General features: G+C 54.2%; 1 protein-coding gene and 1 pseudogene across 2 annotated transcripts in view; one reads left to right on the plus strand and one right to left on the minus strand.

The window, feature by feature from the left end:
- Positions 1 to 18,967, plus strand: part of ENG (endoglin) — a 43,733-nt gene extending 24,766 nt beyond the window's left edge. The window contains exons 3-16 of the mRNA XM_050759881.1: positions 2,836 to 2,976; positions 6,609 to 6,771; positions 7,240 to 7,281; positions 7,448 to 7,613; positions 8,005 to 8,131; positions 8,388 to 8,562; positions 9,222 to 9,364; positions 13,886 to 14,023; positions 14,261 to 14,299; positions 15,090 to 15,206; positions 15,543 to 15,800; positions 16,797 to 16,851; positions 17,937 to 18,047; positions 18,172 to 18,967. Coding sequence (XP_050615838.1) covers positions 2,836 to 2,976; positions 6,609 to 6,771; positions 7,240 to 7,281; positions 7,448 to 7,613; positions 8,005 to 8,131; positions 8,388 to 8,562; positions 9,222 to 9,364; positions 13,886 to 14,023; positions 14,261 to 14,299; positions 15,090 to 15,206; positions 15,543 to 15,800; positions 16,797 to 16,851; positions 17,937 to 18,047; positions 18,172 to 18,296 — 1,800 coding nt within the window. The 3' untranslated portion in view covers positions 18,297 to 18,967. The remainder of the gene's footprint in view (positions 1 to 2,835; positions 2,977 to 6,608; positions 6,772 to 7,239; positions 7,282 to 7,447; positions 7,614 to 8,004; positions 8,132 to 8,387; positions 8,563 to 9,221; positions 9,365 to 13,885; positions 14,024 to 14,260; positions 14,300 to 15,089; positions 15,207 to 15,542; positions 15,801 to 16,796; positions 16,852 to 17,936; positions 18,048 to 18,171) is intronic.
- On the minus strand, positions 16,265 to 17,972 carry LOC126937091 (uncharacterized; annotated as a pseudogene). Its single transcript, XR_007719635.1, has one exon. The product of XR_007719635.1 is annotated as an uncharacterized LOC126937091 (transcript).
- Positions 18,968 to 19,023: the final 56 nt, after the last annotated feature.

The raw sequence follows: 19,023 nt of genomic DNA on the forward strand, positions 1-19,023 counted from the left end.
ATGCCTGTAGTCCCAGCTACTCAGGAGGCTGAGGCAGGAGAATGGCATGAACCCAGAAGGCAGAGCTTGCGGTGAGCCAAGATTGCACCACTGCACTCCAGCCTGGGCAACAAAGCAAGACTCCGTCTCAAAAAAAAAAAAAAAAAGAAATTAATCTGGTGTGGTGGCACACACCTGTAGTCCTACCTACTCAGGAGGCTGAGGCAGGAGAATTGCTTGAACCTCAGGTTGTAGTGAGCCGAGATTGTGCCACTGCATTCCATCCTGGGTGACAGAGCAAGACCCTGTCTCAAAAAAAAAAAAAAAAAAGTCGGGCGGGGTGGTTCATGCCTATAATCCCAGCACTTTGGGAGGCTGAGGCAGGTGGGTCACAAGGTCAGAGTTCGAGACCAGCCTGACCAACATGGTGAAACCCTGTCTCTACTAAAAATACAAAAATTAGCCAGGCATGGTAGCTGGTGCCTGTAGTCCCAGCTACTCGGGAGGCTGAGGCAGGAGAATCACTTGAACCCAGGAGGCAGAGGTTGCAGTGAGCCAAGATTGCGCCACTGCACTCCAGCCTGGGTGACAGAGCGAGCCTCCACCTCAAAGAAAAAATAAATAAAAGCCAGCCTGGCCAACATGGTAAAACTCCATCTCTAGTAAAAATACAAAAATTAGCCGGTGTAGTAGCAGGTGCCTGTAATCCAGCTACTCGGGAGGCTGAGGCAGGAGAATTGCTTGAACCCAGGAGGCAGAGGTTGCAGTGGGCCGAGATCGTGTCACTGCACTCCAACCTGGGCAACAGAGGGAGACTCTGTCTCCTTTTTTTTTTTTTTTTTTTTTTTTGAGACAGAGTCTCTCTCTGTCGCCCAGGCTGGAGTGCAGTGGCCGGATCTCAGCTCACTGCAAGCTCCGCCTCCCGGGTTTACGCCATTCTCCCGCCTCAGCCTCCCAAGTAGCTGGGACTACAGGTGCCCGCCACCTCGCGCGGCTAGTTTTTTGTATTTTTTAGTAGAGACGGGGTTTCACCGTGTTAGCCAGGATAGTCTTGATCTCCTGACCTCGTGATCCGCCCGTCTTGGCCTCCCAAAGTGCTGGGATTACAGGCTTGAGCCACCGCGCCCGGCCGACTCTGTCTCTTAAAAAAAAAAAAAAAAAAAAAAAAAGCTGGGCACAGTGGCTCACGCCTGTAATCCCAGCAGTTTGGGAGGCCGAGGCGAGTGGATCACGAGGTCAGGAGATCGAGACCAACCTGGCTAACACGGTGAAACCCCCTCTCTACTAAAAATACAAAAAGGTAGCCGGGTGTGGTGGCGGGCGCCTGTAGTCCCAGCTACTCGGGAGGCTGAGGCAGGAGAATGGCGTGAACCTGGGAGGCAGAGTTTGCAGTGAGCCGAGATAGCACCCCTGCACTCCAGACTGGGCAACACAGTAAGACTCTGTCTCAAAAAAAACAAACAAAAAAACAAACAAAAAAAAACGATATTTACCTCTTAAGTTTGTTGCAAGGATTAAATGAGTTAATGTGTAAAGCACTTAGAGCAGTCCTGGGATTTAATAGGCCCTATTTACATGGTAGGTAGGTATTGTTGTTGTTGTTGTTGTTGTTGTTATAAAAACATTCTAAATGTATACACCATTGAACAATTAAAAATGTTAATGCAGTGGGTACGTCTCAAGACATAAATGATTTCAACTTCACATTCGTATATCAAAATAATGGCATTATACCAAAAACAACGCCCCAGGATTTTAGTACTTTAAAATGGTAAGACAAGCAGGAATACTGCAAACTGGGAGAGCAACTGTGACTGTCTCATGTGGGCTGGAAGCAGAGCTGTCACTCAGGGACAGCAGGAGAGTTGGTGGGGATGACGGGGCGGGGGATCGCTGCCTCCACACACAGGACACTCCCTAAGGCCCAGTACACAATAGGTGCTCAGTAGAAATAATAAATCTTACCAGGCGCGGTGGCTCATGCCTATAATCCTAGCACTTTGGGAGGCTGAGGCGGGTGGATCACGAGGTCAAGAGATCGAGACCAGCCTGGCCAAAATGGTGAAACCCCATCTCTACTAAAACTACCAAAATTATCTGGGTGTGTTGGCATGCACCTGTAGTCCTAGCTACTTGGGAAGCTGAGGCAGGAGGATCACTTGAACTCAGGAGGCAGAGGTTGCAGTGAGCCAAGATTCTGTCACTGCACTCCAGCCTGGTGACAGGGAGACTCCGTCTCAAAAAAAAAAAAAAGAAAAGAAATAATAAACCTTGATCCTTGATGGATGAAGTTCAGGCTCATCCTTTTTTTTTTTTTTTTTTTTTGAGACAGAGCTTTACTCTTGTTGCCCAGGCTGGAGTGTAATGGCGCATTCTTGGCTCACTGCAACCTCCACCTCCTGGGTTCAAGAGATTCTCCTGCCTCAGCCTCCCAAGTAGCTGGAATTACAGGCGTCCACCACCACACCTGGCTAATTTTTTGTATTTTTAGTAAAACGGGGTTTCACCTTGTTGGACAGGCTGGTCTCGAACTCCTGAGTTCGAGATCCACCCGCCTCAGGTGATCCACCCGCCTCAGCCTCCCAAAGTGCTGGGATTACAGGCGTGAGCCACTGTGCCCAGCCTAATTTTTTTCCTCTCTTCAGATTTGCTGGGCTTACCTCCTTCATTTGTTTAGTGTGAATTCCCTAAGGATGGCCAGAGGGCCAGGCACTACCCCGGGCACTGGGAGGCGAGGGTGGACAGAGCAGGCAGGGAGATTGGAGTGGAAGCACCCAAGTCATCACTGCCTATCTGGGTGACACAACCTATGCAAATCTAACTGGTCTGTGTGCGTCTCCCCTCTGTGTTCCCCAGGACCTGTCACAGCTGGAGCTGACTCTCCAGGCATCCAAGCAAAATGGCACCCAGCCCCGAGAGGTGCTTCTGGTCCTCAGTGTAAACAGCAATGTTTTCCTGCAGCTCCAGGCCCTGGGAATCCCACTGCACTTGGCCTACGTGAGTGTGTTCCCACCAACCCCAGGCTGAGGCTCTGGCCATGGGAGGTCCCTGCTGTCTATCTCTGTGGGCCAGGGTCTCCCACCCTAGCGGCCCGGCCCTGCTTCTCCCTTTCATCCTGACATTATTCACCAGGGTCCTGCCTGGTGAATCCAATGATCTTTACCAGAGAGAACCCAGAGGGCAGCAGGACTACAGTAAAGAGTCTAGACCAAGAGGTGGGAGTCAGGCTGATGTGCAGCCCTGGCCAACTCTGGTCCTCTGCATAGTCTCAGTTTGCCTCTCTGTCCAGTGGGACAACTGAACTCAGCATTTTATAAGATAATCTTTTCATTGTCTTTGAAAAAGGTACGTGACATATATTTGAAAATATTTAAAGACAGAGGAAAAGAGCCAGGAGAAAACCTAACAATGAGGCCGGGTGAGGTGGCTCAAGCCTGTAATCCCAGCACTTTGGGAGGCCGAGACGGGCGGATCACGAGGTCAGGAGATCAAGACCATCCTGGCCAACATGGTGAAACCCTGTCTCTACTAAAAAATACAAAAAACTAGCCGGGCAAGGTGGCGGGCAGCTGTAGTCTCAGCCACTCGGGAGGCTGAGGCAGGAGAATGGCGTAAACCCGGGAGGCGGAGCTTGCAGTGAGCTGAGATCCGGCCACTGCACTCCAGCCTGGGCGACAGAGCGAGACTCCGTCTCAAAAAAAAAAAAAAAAAAAAAGAAAACCTAACAATGTGTTAACAGTGGTTATGGCTGGGAAGTGGGATTAGGAAAAACATTTATTTGGTTCTTTACACTTTGTTGAGTATTCAAGAGTTGCTTTAAATGGATTTGGCCTATTTTGGAGAAAAAAAAATATTTTTTTAAAAACTCAAGTTTTCGGGTCAGCTGTGGATTTGGGAAAAAAGTTAAAAACAAACAACCAAAAGCCTCAAGTTTTAGCAAGTGTTAGAGACATCCACCAGAGACAGGAGGCCAGGGAGCTGGGACCACTGCCAGGGGTCAGGGCTGGAGGAGGTGGGGTGGCTTGCCAGCACTGCCTCCTCCACGTGGAATGTCTGGGAGGTGGGCCCCAGATGTGAGCAGCTGTTGTTTACAAGAGAGAAAGCAGAGGGCAGGAAGGGGAGAGCCCGGGGGAGAGCAAAGATAGCAAAGGGGAGAGAGGCAGAAAAAGAAACATACCCACTGGGGGAAGGAGGCAGGCTTGAGCAAAGTTGGGCGTGGGGGACAGGGGAGAAGCTTCTAGACTGGTGACAGGGACAGCACAGAGACAGTCAGACACGACCAAGCCAGCATGTGAAAGTCCTAAGAGGGAGGGGGCCAAATCCAACCACCAGGGCCAAGAGGATTTGACTCCTTGCAGCCCATCCCTCGGCGCCCAGAAGAGGAATCGAGGTCCCAGAGGGGGCGTGGCCTTTGTCATGGATCCTCCCCATTCCTGATCTGAGTCCGTGCCGCCCAGGGTGACGCAGGAATGAAACGCGCCCGTCAGCCGGAAGGTCGCAGCAGCCGCCGGCTCTAGCCTCGGCCACGCCGCCTTCCTCCTGGGGCCGTGCAGCTTCCCGAGCGGGCTCCCTGGGGCCCGTGGCCAAAGGGGACAAAGAGGCCAAGGCGCGGCCTTGGTGCCAGACCCAGTGCCAGGCGACCAACAGACGTCGAGCCCTGCTGTATCCCCATTTTACAGAGGATGACTCAAGGATCAGATCCCTTTCCCAACCCAGCTATGTAAAGCCAGTGTCCCAGCCCTTTCCCATTCCGCGGGCTGGGTTCCTCACGCAAGGTGCCCATCACTTTCCCCCCTTGTTGAATTCCTGCAGAGAAGGTATCTGCTTTCTTCTAGATGGGTCATTCTAGGGTGTCTTCTCTACTGTTGCCATCTGGCAGTCCTCAATATCTAGCTTGGGCCGGGCGACCTGGCTCATGTCTGTAATCCCAACACTTTGGGAAGCTGAGGCAGGAGGGTCTCCTTTTTTTTGAGACAGAGTTTCACTCTTGTTGCCCAGGCTGGAGTGCAATGGCCCGATCTCGCCTCACTGCAACCTTCGCCTCCTGGGTTCAAGCAATTCTCCTGCCTCAGCCTCCCGAATAGCTGGGATTACAGGCACCCGCCACCACGCCTGGCTAATTTTTTGTATTTTTAGTAGAGACAGGGTTTCATACTATGTTGGCTAGGCTGGTCTCAAACTCCTGACCTCAGGGGATCCACCCACCTCGGCCTCTCAAAGTGCTGAGATTATAGGCATGAGCCACTGTGCCTGGCCAGGAGGGTCTCTTGAGGCCAGAAGTTAGAGACCAACCTGGGAAACATAGTGAGACCCTCGTTTCTAAAAAATAACAATTAAATTTTTTTTTTTTTTTTTTTTTTTTTTTTTGAGACGGAGTCTCGCTCTGTCACCCAGGCTGGAGTGCAGTGGCCGGATCTCAGCTCACTGCAAGCTCCACCTCCTGGGTTTACGCCATTCTCCTGCCTCAGCCTCCCGAGTAGCTGGGACTACAGGCGCCTGCCACCTCGCCTGGCTAAGTTTCTGTATTTTTAGTGGAGACGGGGTTTCACTGTGTTAGCCAGGATGGTCTCGATCTCCTGACCTCGTGATCCGCCCGTCTCGGCCTCCCAAAGTGCTGGGATTACAGGCTTGAGCCACCGCGCCCAGCCAAAAATATTTTTAAATCCAACCTGAAGTCCTTTTGCCCTTCTGCTGCTGCTGCTTCATTCAGCTCAATGGCCCTGGCTCTGGAGACTGTACACGAAGGAGCTCAGTCGGTGGTCCCAACAGCTTCCTCTGAATCCTTCAGCTTTCCAGAGTCACTCCTCCAGGAAGTCTTCCCTGTCTGCTTTCCTCCTCACCCCCGGCCCCCATCTCTTCAGGGGCACTGGCAGGATAGGCAGTGAGATGCTGGAGCCACCCAGATTCCCCATCCCTTTCCAACCAGGAGATCTGTCTGGCTCCTTTGTTTCTTATTAAATAAAATTCTGTCTTCTATTGCTTCAAATGGCTTGATGCATGTGTAGTTTCTGAATGGTAATATCCCCTAGGGCAGGGACCACTGATATCTGTCTTTAATTCATCTATTCATTCATCCATCCCTTTCTTCTTTCCTCCCTTTCTCCCTTTCTTCCCATAAGCAGGAAGCACTCACCACAGGCCGGGTGTCAGGGTGAGGCTGGCATGTCAGGATCCTGTGATGGGCCCAGGGCCCAGAGTCAGACAAATATTTCTCAGTGCCTATTATGTGTCAAGCACTGTGCAATGATGGGCAAGGTAGACGTTGTCCCCTGTGGACCCTCCAAGTGTAGGGAGATCCAGAGCCTCGGGGTGTAGGGAGAGACAGCTGCATGATGGTGTAGATGTGGGTTGAATGAGAACAGCTCTGGAGGGGTGGGTGACGTTTGGACAGGTGGATGAACAAGGTGGTGTGTTCATCCGGCCCCCCAGGTATGGAAGGGAGAAGGGGCTGATCTGACTGCTAGCGGGGGTTCTGGGCTGACTGCAGATCCACTAGACAGCATTCTCAGCTCTGGCGTCTTTCTCTCAGCCAATGGGCTGACTCCACAAATTACTTCCTGACCTCCTACGTGGGGTAGAGGGGACACAGGGCCAGGAACAGCATTCTGAGCCTCCACATGCCTCCCCAGAATCCCAACCTGGTCACCTTCCAAGAGCCCCCGGGAGTCAACACCACAGAGCTGCCATCCTTCCCCAAGACCCAGATCCTCGAGTGGGCAGCTGAGAGGGGCCCCATCGCCTCTGCTGCCGAGCTGGATGACCCCCAGAGCGTCCTTCTCCGACTGGGCCAAGGTCAGTTTCCCCAGCAACCTCTCTGGGCTCATGACACTGCTCAAGAGGAATCTGAGCTCCTCTGGCCCACGCCTCAGACTTGGACACCAAGAGTGCAAGAGGGGACACAAAGTGCCACAGGTCACATGCCGCAAACCAGTGCTGCCTTGAGACAGTGATGGCTCCTTCACCAAATATCAAATCGAAACATGTGAAATGCCAGTTTTTGACCTAAAAAACCCCGGCATTTTCATGATTTACTGTGCATCTACTGTGTGCCAAAGCCCTATTATGCTAGGCACTTGGGGACACTGTGGGGACACACTCAGGCCCTGCCCTCCTAGAGCTGATACTGTGATGAGGGAGGTGACAATAAACATGTACATGTACACAGATAAATCTATCATTTCAGGTCTTGTTGGGTGGTTTCGGGGCTGCACCCTAACATGTGTCATGGGCTCATCCCTTATGTTAACCCTGTGTTGACAGATGAAACGGAGGCCCGGGGACTTGCAGAGGGTCACTTGGCAGGTAAGTGTGGAAGGGATGTTCCAACCTGGGTCCTCTGACGCCTCTCCACCTCTGCAGCACCGTCCTGCCTGCCCCACCACCGCTACCTTTGGCTGTGGGTGAGGGTGAGGCTCTGTTAGGTGCAGGGCTGCTGGGGGAAGGCACTGAGGTGCGCGTGTCTCCGCAGCCCAGGGCTCACTGTCCTTCTGCATGCTGGAAGCCAGCCAGGACATGGGCCGCACGCTCGAGTGGCGGCCGCGTATCCCAGCCTTGGTCCGGGGCTGCCGCTTGGAAGGTGTGGCCGGCCACAAGGAGGCGCACATCCTGAGGGTCCTGCCGGGCCACTCGGCCGGGTAAGGGTCTCGCCCCACCCCGACACTAGGCCCCACCCCCGAGAGACGACTACCCCCCTCCCCACGCCCCCCCATCCCCCCACCCCCACCCCCCCCCCCCCCCCCCCCCCCCCCCCCCCCCCACCCACCCCCCCGTCCCTTATGAAGCCCCTCCCGGGTCCCAGCCCCAGCCCCGCCGCAGCCCCGTGAGACCACAGCCATTCTCCTACTCTAGGCCCCGCCCCCTATGAGCCCCTCCCCTTTAGGCACAAGCCTGGCCCCAGTCCCATCTCTATCCCATAGACCCATACCTGGCCAGGTAAGAGTGCAGCCGCCGCCCATCCGACGCCAGGTCTCGCTCCCCGCCTGGCCTGTCCGCTTCAGCGTTCCATCAGCATCTGTCTCCCCGCAGGCCCCGGACGGTGACGGTGAAGGTGGAACTGAGCTGCGCGTCTGGGGATCCCGATGCCGTCCTCATCCTGCAGGGTCCCCCCTACGTGTCCTGGCTCATCGACGCCAACCACAACATGCAGATCTGGGTGAGTTTTGCGCAGCTCCCGGGACATAAAACCCAAACTCCCAACCTCTGGATCAGGGACGTTTCCTGGAGAGGTGAACCCCTGAGCTGAGTTGAAGGACAAATCACCTATGTCCATAGGTGAAGCAAGGGGTCAGGCAGAGGACACAGCAGGAGTGGGGACACAGCAGGACCGAGGCCTGGCATAACCCTGGCTAGCCTGCTGTGGCACAGACTGTGTCCATGGTCCCCTGCTCTGCCTCTCTCCCCACCATTAGACCACTGGAGAATACTCCTTCAAGATCTTTCCAGAGAAGAACATTCGTGGCTTCAAGCTCCCAGACACACCCCAAGGCCTGCTGGGGGAGGCCCGGATGCTCAATGCCAGCGTTGTGGCATCCTTCGTGGAGCTACCGCTGGCCAGCGTTGTCTCACTTCACGCCCCTAGCTGTGGTGAGCACCCTCCCCCTGCCCCTCCCTTCCCTTCCTCTCCCTTGGATCAGTGGCCACACTGTTGGTGAAGCCCCTCTGTGTGAGCTTGGGCAAGGTACATTAGCCTCTCTCAGCCTCATTTTTCTCATCTGCATGGGGGAACAATGGGAGTAGCTAATCAGAACAGCCTGAGAGTCACTTGAAACCAGGACGCGGAGGTTGCAGTGAGCCGAGATCGAGATCGTGCCACTGCACTCCAGCCTGGGTAACAGAGCAAAACTCCGTCTCAAAAAAAAAAAAAAAAAAAAAAAAAAAAAAAGGCCGGGCGCGGTGGCTCAAGCCTGTAATCCCAGCACTTTGGGAGGCCGAGGCGGGCGGATCACGAGGTCAGGAGATCGAGACCATCCTGGCTGACACGGTGAAACCCCGTCTCTACTAAAAAATACAAAAAACTAGCCGGGCGAGGTGGCGGGCGCCTGTAGTCCCAGCTACTGGGGAGGCTGAGGCAGGAGAATTGTGTGAACCCGGGAGGCGGAGCCTCAGTGAGCTGAGATCCGGCCACTGCACTCCAGCCTGGGCGGCAGAGCGAGACTCCGTCTCAAAAAAAAAAAAAAAAAAAAAAAGAGCCTGGTGCAGGCACCCAGTGACCATCCGCCTGGCCTGCCTCTGCTTCCCCACAGGTGGTAGGCTGCAGACCTCACCCGCACCGATCCAGACCACTCCTCCCAAGGACACTTGCAGCCCAGAGCTGCTCATGTCCCTGATCCAGACAAAGTGTGCCAATGACGCCATGACCCTGGTACTAAAGAAAGAGCTTGTTGCGGTAAGGGAACTCCTGCCCCTCTGGCTCAGGATGACATGGACATCTGGTTCCTACCCTAGCCCAAGACTCTTGGGGTCCTAGCCCAGGCAGGGGGGCAAGTAACATCCCTCTGCAAGCCTTTGTTTTCCCACTTGTATAATGGGATTGACAATGGTACCTACCACATGGTGAGAATTAAAGGAGGTCTGACAGGCCGATCACGTGGCACAGTCAGATGTGGTACATAGTAAGTGCTTAGTAAATAATGCCAGCACTAGGTAGTTGTCATTATTAATCCTAAATGCTCCCTGAGCTGGGTGGTCGCTTAGCAGAATGCCTACACAGGCCGGGCAGGGTGGTTCACGCCTGTAATCTCAGCACTTTGGGAGGCCAAGTTGGGCGGATCACTTGAGGTCAGGAGTTCGAGACCAGCCTGGCCAACATGGTGAAACCTTGTCTTTACTAAAATACAAAAATTAGCCAGGGGTGATGGAACACACCTGTAGTCCCAGCTGCTCGGGAGGCTGAGGCACAAGAACCGCTTGAACCCAGGAGATAGAGGCTGCAGTGAGCCAAGATCACACCACTACACTCCAGCCTGAGCAACAGAATGAGACTCTGTCTTGGGGAAAAAAAAAACAAAAAAACCCTACACAATGTTATCTTTGCCTGGTTGACAAATATATTTGTTATAAAAATAACACACGGTAAATACAAAAAATTAGCCAGGCATGGTGGCAGATGCCTGTAGTCCCAGCTACTCGGGAGGCTGAGGCAGGAGAATGGCCTGAACCTGGGAGGCAGAGCTTACAGTGAGCCAAGATAGCGCCACTGCACTCCAGCCTGGGTGACAGAGCGAGACTCCGTCTCAAAATAAAATAAAATAAAATAACACATGCTGGCCAGGCACAGTGGCTCATGCCTGCGACCCTAGCACTTTGGGAGGCCGAGGCAGGCAGATTACCGGAGTTCAGGAGTTCGAGACCAGCCTGGGCAACAGAGTGAAACCCCGTCTCTACTAAAATAGAAAAAATTAGCCGGGCATGGTGGTGCATGCCTGTAGTCCCAGCTACGTGGGAGGCTGAGGCAGGAGAATCGGTTGAACTCAGAAGAGGGAAATTGCAGCGAGCTGAGATTGCGCCACTGCACTCCACCCTGGGCGACAGGGCGAGACTCCATTTCAAACAAACAAACAAACAAAAAACATGCTTTAAAAAAAATGTGAAAAGTAGAAAATCTTAACCTTCTGACCCAACGACAATGGCTGCCAACATTTTGGTGTGCTTCCTGGAGTGTTTTGTCTGTGTATTTCTTATATTGATGTAATCATAAGGGATGTGTTCATTTGTCTTTTGCTATTTCACTTAATGTATTTTTAGAGCTTTGACACCTGTACCTAATATGTTTAATAAGTACATATTATTCCATCATATTGACATGCTATTATTAACTCCTCTTCCCTTGTTACACATTTAGGTTGTTTCCAATTCTGCAGTATTATAAATATGCAAAAAATGTCATTGTACATGAAACATTTCTTTATATAGGATTATTTTCTTAGGATAGATTTCCTAGTGGAATTACTGGGTCAAAAGGAATGAAGTTTCAATACATGTTGCCAACCCACTTTCCCAAAGATGATTTGAATTTTCACTGCTGATTTATGAGAGCAGCTCAACCTCTTCGCTCTCTCCAGACTGTAATTCAAAAAAAGAAAAGAAAAACCTTTGCCATTGTGGGAAGTGGCACATCTCATTCCATTCTTGTTTAGTTATAATTCTCTGGGTAGTAGTGAGTGTGGGCATGGCTCCATGTGAGTGATGAGGACCTCAGTCTCTTTATCACTGAGGCTTTGGTATTTTTCTTGATGATTTTTATAAGTTTTAAAGAAAAAAAAAAGGGGGGCCGGGCGCAGTGGCTCACGCCTGTAATCCCAGCACTTTGGGAGGCCAAGGTGGACGGATCATGAGGTCAGGAGAACGAGACCATCTTGACTAACACGGTGAAACCCCATCTCTACTAAAAATACAAAAAATTAGCCAGGCGTGGTGGCGGGCACCTGGAGTCCCAAGCTACTCGGGAGGCTGAGACAGGAGAATAGCGTAAACCCGGGAGGTGGAGCTTGCAGTGAGCCGAGATCACGCCACTGCACTCCAGCCTGGGCGGCAGAGCGAGACTCTGTCTCAAAAAAAAAAAAAAAAAGAAAAAAAGGTTGCCCCTTTGGCCACCACTTCCCTTGATTTGCTGCTGTTCTTTCAATTTTGGCTACAGTGGTTTTTCTTTTCTTTCTCTCCTTTTTTTTTTTTTTTTTTTTTTTTTTTTGAGTCTGAGACTTGCTTTGTCGCCCAGGCTGGAGTTCAGTGGTGCCGTCTCGGCTTACTGTAACCTCCACCTCCCGGGTTCAAGTGATTCTCCTGCCTCAGCCTCCCAAGTAGTTGGGAATACTACCACGCCTGGCTACTATTTTTTTTTTTTTTAGACAGTCTCACACTGTTGACCGGGCTGGAGTGCAGTGGCACAATCTTGGCTCACTGCAACCCCCTCCTCCCGGGTTCAAGCGATTCTCCTGCCTCAGCCTCCCGAGTAGCTAGCTGAGATTACAGGCACCCACCACCACACTTGGCTTATTTTTTGTATTTTTTAGCAGAGACAGGGTTTCACTATGTTGGCCAGGCTGGTCTCGAACTCCTGACCTTGTGATCTGCCCACCTCGGCCTCCTAAAGTGCTGGGCTTACTAGTGTGAGTCACGTGCCTGGCCAGTAGCCTGGCTACTTTTTTGTATTTTTAGTAGAAACAGGGTTTCACCATAATGGCCAGGCTGGTCTCGAACTTCTGACCTCAGGTGATCTGCCTACCTCAGCCTCCCAAAGTGCTGTGATTACAGGCGTGAGCCACTGCACCCGGCCTTCTTTTTCTTGTTTTAGAGACAAGGTCTTGCTCCATCACCCAGGCTGGAGTGCAGTGATGCGATCTTGGCTTACTGCAGCCTCCTCCTCGATTCAAGCAATTCTTGTGCTTCAGCCTTCCCAGTAGCTAGGACTATGGGCGTGTGCCACCACACCCAGCTAATTTTTATAATTTTAGTAGAGTCAGGTTTCACTGTGTTGGCCAGGCAGGTCTCGAACTTCTGGCCTCACGTGATCTGCCCGCCTCCGCCTCCCAAAGTGCTGGGATTACAGGTGTGAGCCACCACGCCCGGCCTGTGCTAGACTTTTATATGACTGGCAGTGCAATAAGTTTGCTTACATCAGCATCACCACAAACACTAGGCAATAGAAATTTTTCAGCTTCATTATAATTTTGTGGAACCAGGGACCACCATCATATACACAGTCCATCGCCGACCAAAACATTGTCCGGCACTGCATGACAGTATTTACTATCTGGCTCTTTACAGGAACACTTTGCCTACCCCAGGCCTGAGACTGGACTGTGCTTGTAGGGTTTGTATGCCCTTGGGGCTGTGAGTGATAATTATATGTGGAACTTGAAGGAATATTTGTTAATTTTAATAGTTCTATATTTATTTTGATAGATATAAGAAAATGTGGCCGGGTGTGGTGGCTCACGCCTGTAATCCCAGCACTTTCGGAGGCCGAGGCGGGCGGCTCATGAGGTCAGGAGATAGACCATCCTGGCTAACACGGTGAAACCCCGTCTCTACTAAAAATACAAAAAATTAGCCGGGCGTGGTGGCACGCGCCTGTAGTCCCAGCTACTCGGGAGGCTGAGACAGGAGAATGGCGTGACCCCGGGAGGCAGAGCTTGCAGTGAGCCGAGATCGCGCCACTGCACTCCAGCCTGGGCGACAGGGCAAGACTCCGTCTCAAAAAAAAAAAAAAAAAGAAGAAGAAGAAGAAAATTTGTGATCCAACAGCTATTATTGCTTAGGACAAGGCTTAGTGCAAAAGTGTGCAAGTTCAAGAAGTCTTAAGTGGGCCAGGCATGGTGGCTCACACCTGTAATCCCAGCACTTTGGGAGGCCAAGGTGGGTGGATTGCCTGAGGTCCGGAGTTCAAGACCAGCCTGGCCAGCATGGTGAAACCTCGTCTCTACTAAAAATACAAAAAATGGCCGGGTACGGTGGCTCACGCCTGTAATCCCTGCACTGGGAAGTTGAGGCAGGTGGATCACCTGAGGTCAGGAGTTCGAGACCAGCCTGGCCAACATGGTGAAATCCTATCTACTAAAAATACAAAAAATTAGCTGGGCATGGTGGCACGCGCCTGTAATCCCAGCAACTCAGGAGGCCAAGGCAAGAGAATCGCTTGAACCCAGGAGGTGGAGGTTGCAGTGAGCCAAGATCAAGCCACTGCACTCCAGCCTGGGCAACAAGAGTGAGACTCCGTCTCAAAAAAAAAAAAAAAAAAGAAATTTTAAGTGGTATAGGATGATGACATCTAACAAAAATGAAGAGGGAACAGGGCAGGGGAATGGCTGTGACTTGGGAGCCCTGGGTTGTGGTCAGTCCTTGGTGCTGGGGTGTGGCAGGCCACAGAGACCCCAGTGCCTCCTGACGGTGCCCCTCTCTCCCAACCCAGCATTTGAAGTGCACCATCATGGGCCTGACCCTCTGGGACCCCAGCTGTCAGGCCGAGGACAGGGGTGACCAGTTTGTCCTGCACAGCGCTTACTCCAGCTGTGGCATGGAAGTGACGGCGAATATGATCAGCAATGAGGTAAGAGCTGGGGCCAGAAAGGTATCAGGACCAGCCTGGTTGGTGCCCCCTCAAGTGCCTCCCTGATCCCCCAGGGCGGAGGTGTGTTTGGGAGAACAGGGTGCAGAGGCTCAGAACATAAGACAAGCTTGGCCACTGGTTGGCTCAGTCTCCCCATCTGCAAAATGGGTGTATTGGGTGGGATACCCTCTGGGGTCCTTTCTGGCTCTGACCAGCTCCCTGGCTTTGTCCTCGCAGGTGGTGGTCAATATCCTGTCGAGCTCATCACCACAGCGGGTAAGATGGACAGTCACGTGCTAACCCACTTGGCCCAGGGGCTGCTGCTGGGCCGGGGCCTCTTCCTGGCTTGGGAGGGAGTAGGCTTCAGGAAACTCCTGGCAAGCCATGTGTCTGGCATCGGTCTCCCGTTCTGTATGAGCGGAGCAGGACTGCTGAGGGTGACGCTCTCAGTCTCTCAAGTCAGAGGTCTTAGCACATACTGGCTGTGTGGCCTTGGGCAAGTCACTTTAGTTTTCTGGGCCCAAAGGTGGCCTAAGAAAGGACTCTGCGCCAAAGGGTGCCTCTGGGCAGCCAGTGAGGTGCCGTGTGGAAGCTCTTCACACAGCCTGGCAACTGCTGCCTCCTTGATAAATATTAGTTAAAAAAAAAAAAAAATGGGCCGGGCGTGGTGGCTCAAGCCTGTAATCCCAGCACTTTGGGAGGCCGAAATGGGTGGATCACGAGGTCAGGAGATCGAAACCATCCAGGCTAACACGGTGAAACCCTGTCTCTACTAAAAAATACAAAAAACTAGCCAGGCGAGGTGGTGGGCGCCTGTAGTCCCAGCTACTTGGGAGGCTGAGGCAGGAGAATGGCATGAACCTGGGAGGCGGAGCTTGCAGTGAGCTGAGATCCGGCCACTGCACTCCAGCCTGGACCACAGAGTGAGACTCTGTCTCAAAAAAAAAAAAAAAAAAAGATGAGTCAGGCAACTCCACAGGGCCATGACGTCTGTTCCTCCCCATACCCCTCGCCCTCCTGGCTGGTGCCGCCGGACTGACCAAGTCTCCCTCCCGTCCTCCCCCAGAAAAAGGTGCACTGCCTCAACATGGACAGCCTCTCTTTCCAGCTGGGCCTCTACCTCAGCCCACACTTCCTCCAGGCCTCCAACACCATCGAGCCGGGGCAGCAGAGCTTTGTGCAGGTACCTGGCATGCCTGTCACCCCTCGGGCCTCCCAGCTCCTGCAACTTCCTCTCTGCCTTTCTTCCCACCATGACTCCAGAGGAGATGAGAATCCCAGAGTCAGGAGGGAGACGGCCTGGGTGCGTGGGAGAGGGAGACAGAGAAGGCATTGCTCAGGGATGCTGACAAGGATGTGGCCCTGTCCTCCTCCTCTGACCCAGACAGGTCCATGCCTTTCCTTCCACCGTGAGGACTCAGGGGTGGGAACTCTTCATTCTAGCCGATATTTCAAGGCAGCAGGTGGGGTGGGGTGAAGAGCAGCTGCCCATGCCTCGTGGCCCTACCTACCCATGCAGGTCAGAGTGTCCCCATCCATCCCCGAGTTCCTGCTCCAGCTAGACAGCTGCCACCTGGACTTGGGGCCTGAGGGAGGCACCATGGAACTCATCCAGGGCCGGGCGGCCAAGGGCAACTGTGTGAGCCTGCTGTCCCCAAGCCCCGAGGGTAACCCGCGCTTCAGCTTCCTCCTCCACTTCTACACAGTACCCATACCCAAAACCGGCACCCTCAGCTGCACTATAGCCCTGCGTCCCAAGACCGGGTCCCAAGACCAGGTGAGTGGAGCCTGGGCCGGCCCCAGCTTCAAGTGGGAGCTTCTAGGTCTGTGGTTTGCAGGAAAGGACATGGCAGCCCACAGGGATGTGGGCCAGCTGGTGAGGGGCAGAGCCTTAGTCAGGCATGTCACCTGGCAGTCTGGCTGCCAGCAGTACTTTCTGCCACCCGAGAGCTTTCTGGTGGGATTGCCATGTCTTGGGCACTGGCAGACTATGCAGCTGCCAGACTATGCAGCTGCAACTGTCCATCTATCCATCATCTATCCTTCCACTTATTCACCCGTCCGTCCATCCATCCATCCATCCACCCTCCCACCCACCTGCCATCCCAGCCAGGCATCCACCATCTTCCCACCATCCCACCCTCCCACCCAGGAATCTAGCCACCCACACATCCATGTAGTATGGTCACCAGTGTAATCTCAAAGAACAGGAGACCCGAGGGAAGAGGCAGACAAAGGACACACACTCCTGGCTTTCTGTATTTGCCAGTCACAACACTTCACCATCTGGTGACCCCCACTCTCAGGCAATCTGTCCTGGATACCCCCAGAGTCACCCCCAGGCCCTTACACAGACAAGCCTCCAGGATTACAAACTTCTCTGGTCATATGAAGCTAGGGAAGCCTTCGAGGCTCACCTAAGTGGGCCTCTCCCTCCAGCCACAGTGAGCCTGGGGCTCTGGGCTGACCTGGCTCATAGCTCCAAAGTGTTCACGAGGGTGAGGGATGCATAGTGCTCCCACAGTGCTCCCAGGCATCAAGCCCTCCAGGAACTCACAGGAAACATGTCAGCAGCAGCCAGGGATTGTCCACTAGGCACCCTCCCACAGCACAGATCTTCCAGGACTCACCCAGAGGCATCCAGCTACGAAGCGGTGGAGATGGGATTCTAAGCCAAGGCTCTAGAGTGGGCTGGGGTCACAGAGCCAGGGAGTAAACCTGGAAGCCGCCTCCCAAAGGCTGTGCCACATACTGCTCTCTCTTCCTCCTCCAGGAAGTCCGTAGGACTGTCTTCACGCGCTTGAATGTCATCAGCCCTGACCTGTCTGGTGAGCTCCCTCCAGGTCTCTCGGGTTTGTTCTAGTGGCTGAGGTCACAGTAGGGCACAGCGGGCAGCCCTGAGAAACGGCCTGGGCACATAGCACATAGCACATGGCAAGGGGGATCCCAGAGAAAGCGGCCCAGAAGGGGCAGGAGGAGGGCTTCCCAGAGTCACAGCAGCCTAGAACAGGGGCCAGAGCCTGCACTTTGCAGATGGAGAGCCCTTGCCTGGGACCATCCTGTGGCGTGGGAGTCTAGGCCTCTGCCCCTACTCACGGCTCCACTCCATCCCCACCGTTGCTGGGAGGATGGAGCCTCCTGGGTGGGACAGAGGCCCTTTGGGGTGGGGGTGCTGGCCTTGCCTTCCTTGAGGCCTCTCCCTGCAGGATGCTCCCTCTAGCCTCTCCATCAGTTCACCCCAGGCCCATACTAGGCAGAAGAGTCCCGACACTGGCGGCAGAGGCAAGGGTGAGGGATGGGGGCACCTACCTCTCTGCCACCACATCCAGGTCAGGATGGAGCCTCCACTCCCAGCCCAGGACCAAGAAGGCAGGGCTGATAACCCCATGACACAGAATTGGACATCAGAGGCTCAAGGGAAGACTGCCTGGCCTGTAGTCACACAGGAGTCAGGAATGTGGAGGGAATGAGGCTTGGAGCAATCAAAGAGCAGAGCTGCAGGGTGCTTGGAGCTGCTCTCACCCGTTGTCTACCTGCTAAAGGCTTCGGAGAGGGGCAGGGCTGACCTAAGGTCACGCAGCAGGTGGGGGAGGCTCTGCACGCCTGAGCCTCAGTTTCCTCATATTACCCCATCCATCCTCCCTGAAAACACATCTCCATCAGCCTTGAGGGGCAGAGGCATGACCCAAAAGGCCTGGCTGGGCCCTCTAGGTGGATAATTCTAGCAACCATGGCTCAATGCCAGGCCCGGCTGTGATGAGCCCGTTTGCTACAAGAGGAGACTGAGGTTCAGAGAAGTCAAGGGTCCAAGGGTGAGCAGGGCTGGCACCAAAGCCCACGCAGGCCAGCACAACAGGGTAGGGGATGGGGCTGGGGCAGAGGCGGCAGTGCTGATGGCGCCGGCCCTCTCTAGGTTGCACAAGCAAAGGCCTCGTCCTGCCTGCCGTGCTGGGCATCACCTTTGGTGCCTTCCTCATCGGGGCCCTGCTCACCGCCGCACTCTGGTACATCTACTCGCACACGCGTGAGTACCCCAGGCCCCCACAGTGAGCATGCCGGGCCCCTCCACCCACCCGGGGGAGCCCAGTGAAGCCTCTGAGGGATTGAGGAGCCCTGGCCGGGACCCTGACCTCCGCCCCTGCTCCCAGGTTCCCCCGGCAAGCGGGAGCCCGTGGTGGCAGTGGCTGCCCCGGCCTCCTCAGAGAGCAGCAGCACCAACCACAGCATCGGGAGCACCCAGAGCACCCCCTGCTCCACCAGCAGCATGGCGTAGCCCCGGCCCCCCACGCTTGCCCAGCAGGAGAGACTGAGCAGCCACCAGCCGGGAGCACCGCTGTGAACTCACTCTGGGAGCCAGTCCTCCACTCGACCCAGGATGGAGCCTGCTCTCCGTGCCCGCCCTTCCCACCTCCCTCTCAGACGCCTGCTGCCAGTGGGGCCAATGCCTTGGAACACCTTGGGGTCCCTCCACCCCACCCCACAGAACCTTCAACCCAGTGGGTCTGGGATATGGCTGCCCAGGGCCGCGGAGAGAGACCATTTGCCACACTGTTGTAAAACCCCAAGCCCCTGTCATTTGAACCTGGATCCAGCACTGGTGAACTGAGCTGGGCAGGAGGGGAGAACTTGAAGCAGATCCAGGCCAGCCCAGCCAGGCTGACAGCACCTCCCCCCAAGGAACGGAAGAGGGCCCAGCCTAGAGCCACCTGGATCTATCCCTTCGGCCTCCACACCTGGACTTGCCTAACTGGCGGGGGAGACAGGAGCCTAGCAGAGCCCAGCCTGGGAGCCCAGAGGGTGGCAAGAACAGTGGGCGTTGGGAGCCTAGCTCCTGCCACATGGAGCCCCCTCTGCCGGTCGGGCAGCCAGCAGAGGGGGAGTAGCCAAGCTGCTTGTCCTGGGCCCGCCCCTGTGTATTCACCAATAAATCAGACCATGAAACCAGTGATGGGCTGGGAGAAGGGCAGTGACATTCAACGCCAGGGTGGGGTAAGGGCACA

Source organism: Macaca thibetana, chromosome 15, assembly GCF_024542745.1.
Source record: "Macaca thibetana thibetana isolate TM-01 chromosome 15, ASM2454274v1, whole genome shotgun sequence".
Taxonomy (NCBI): Eukaryota; Metazoa; Chordata; class Mammalia; order Primates; family Cercopithecidae; genus Macaca; species Macaca thibetana.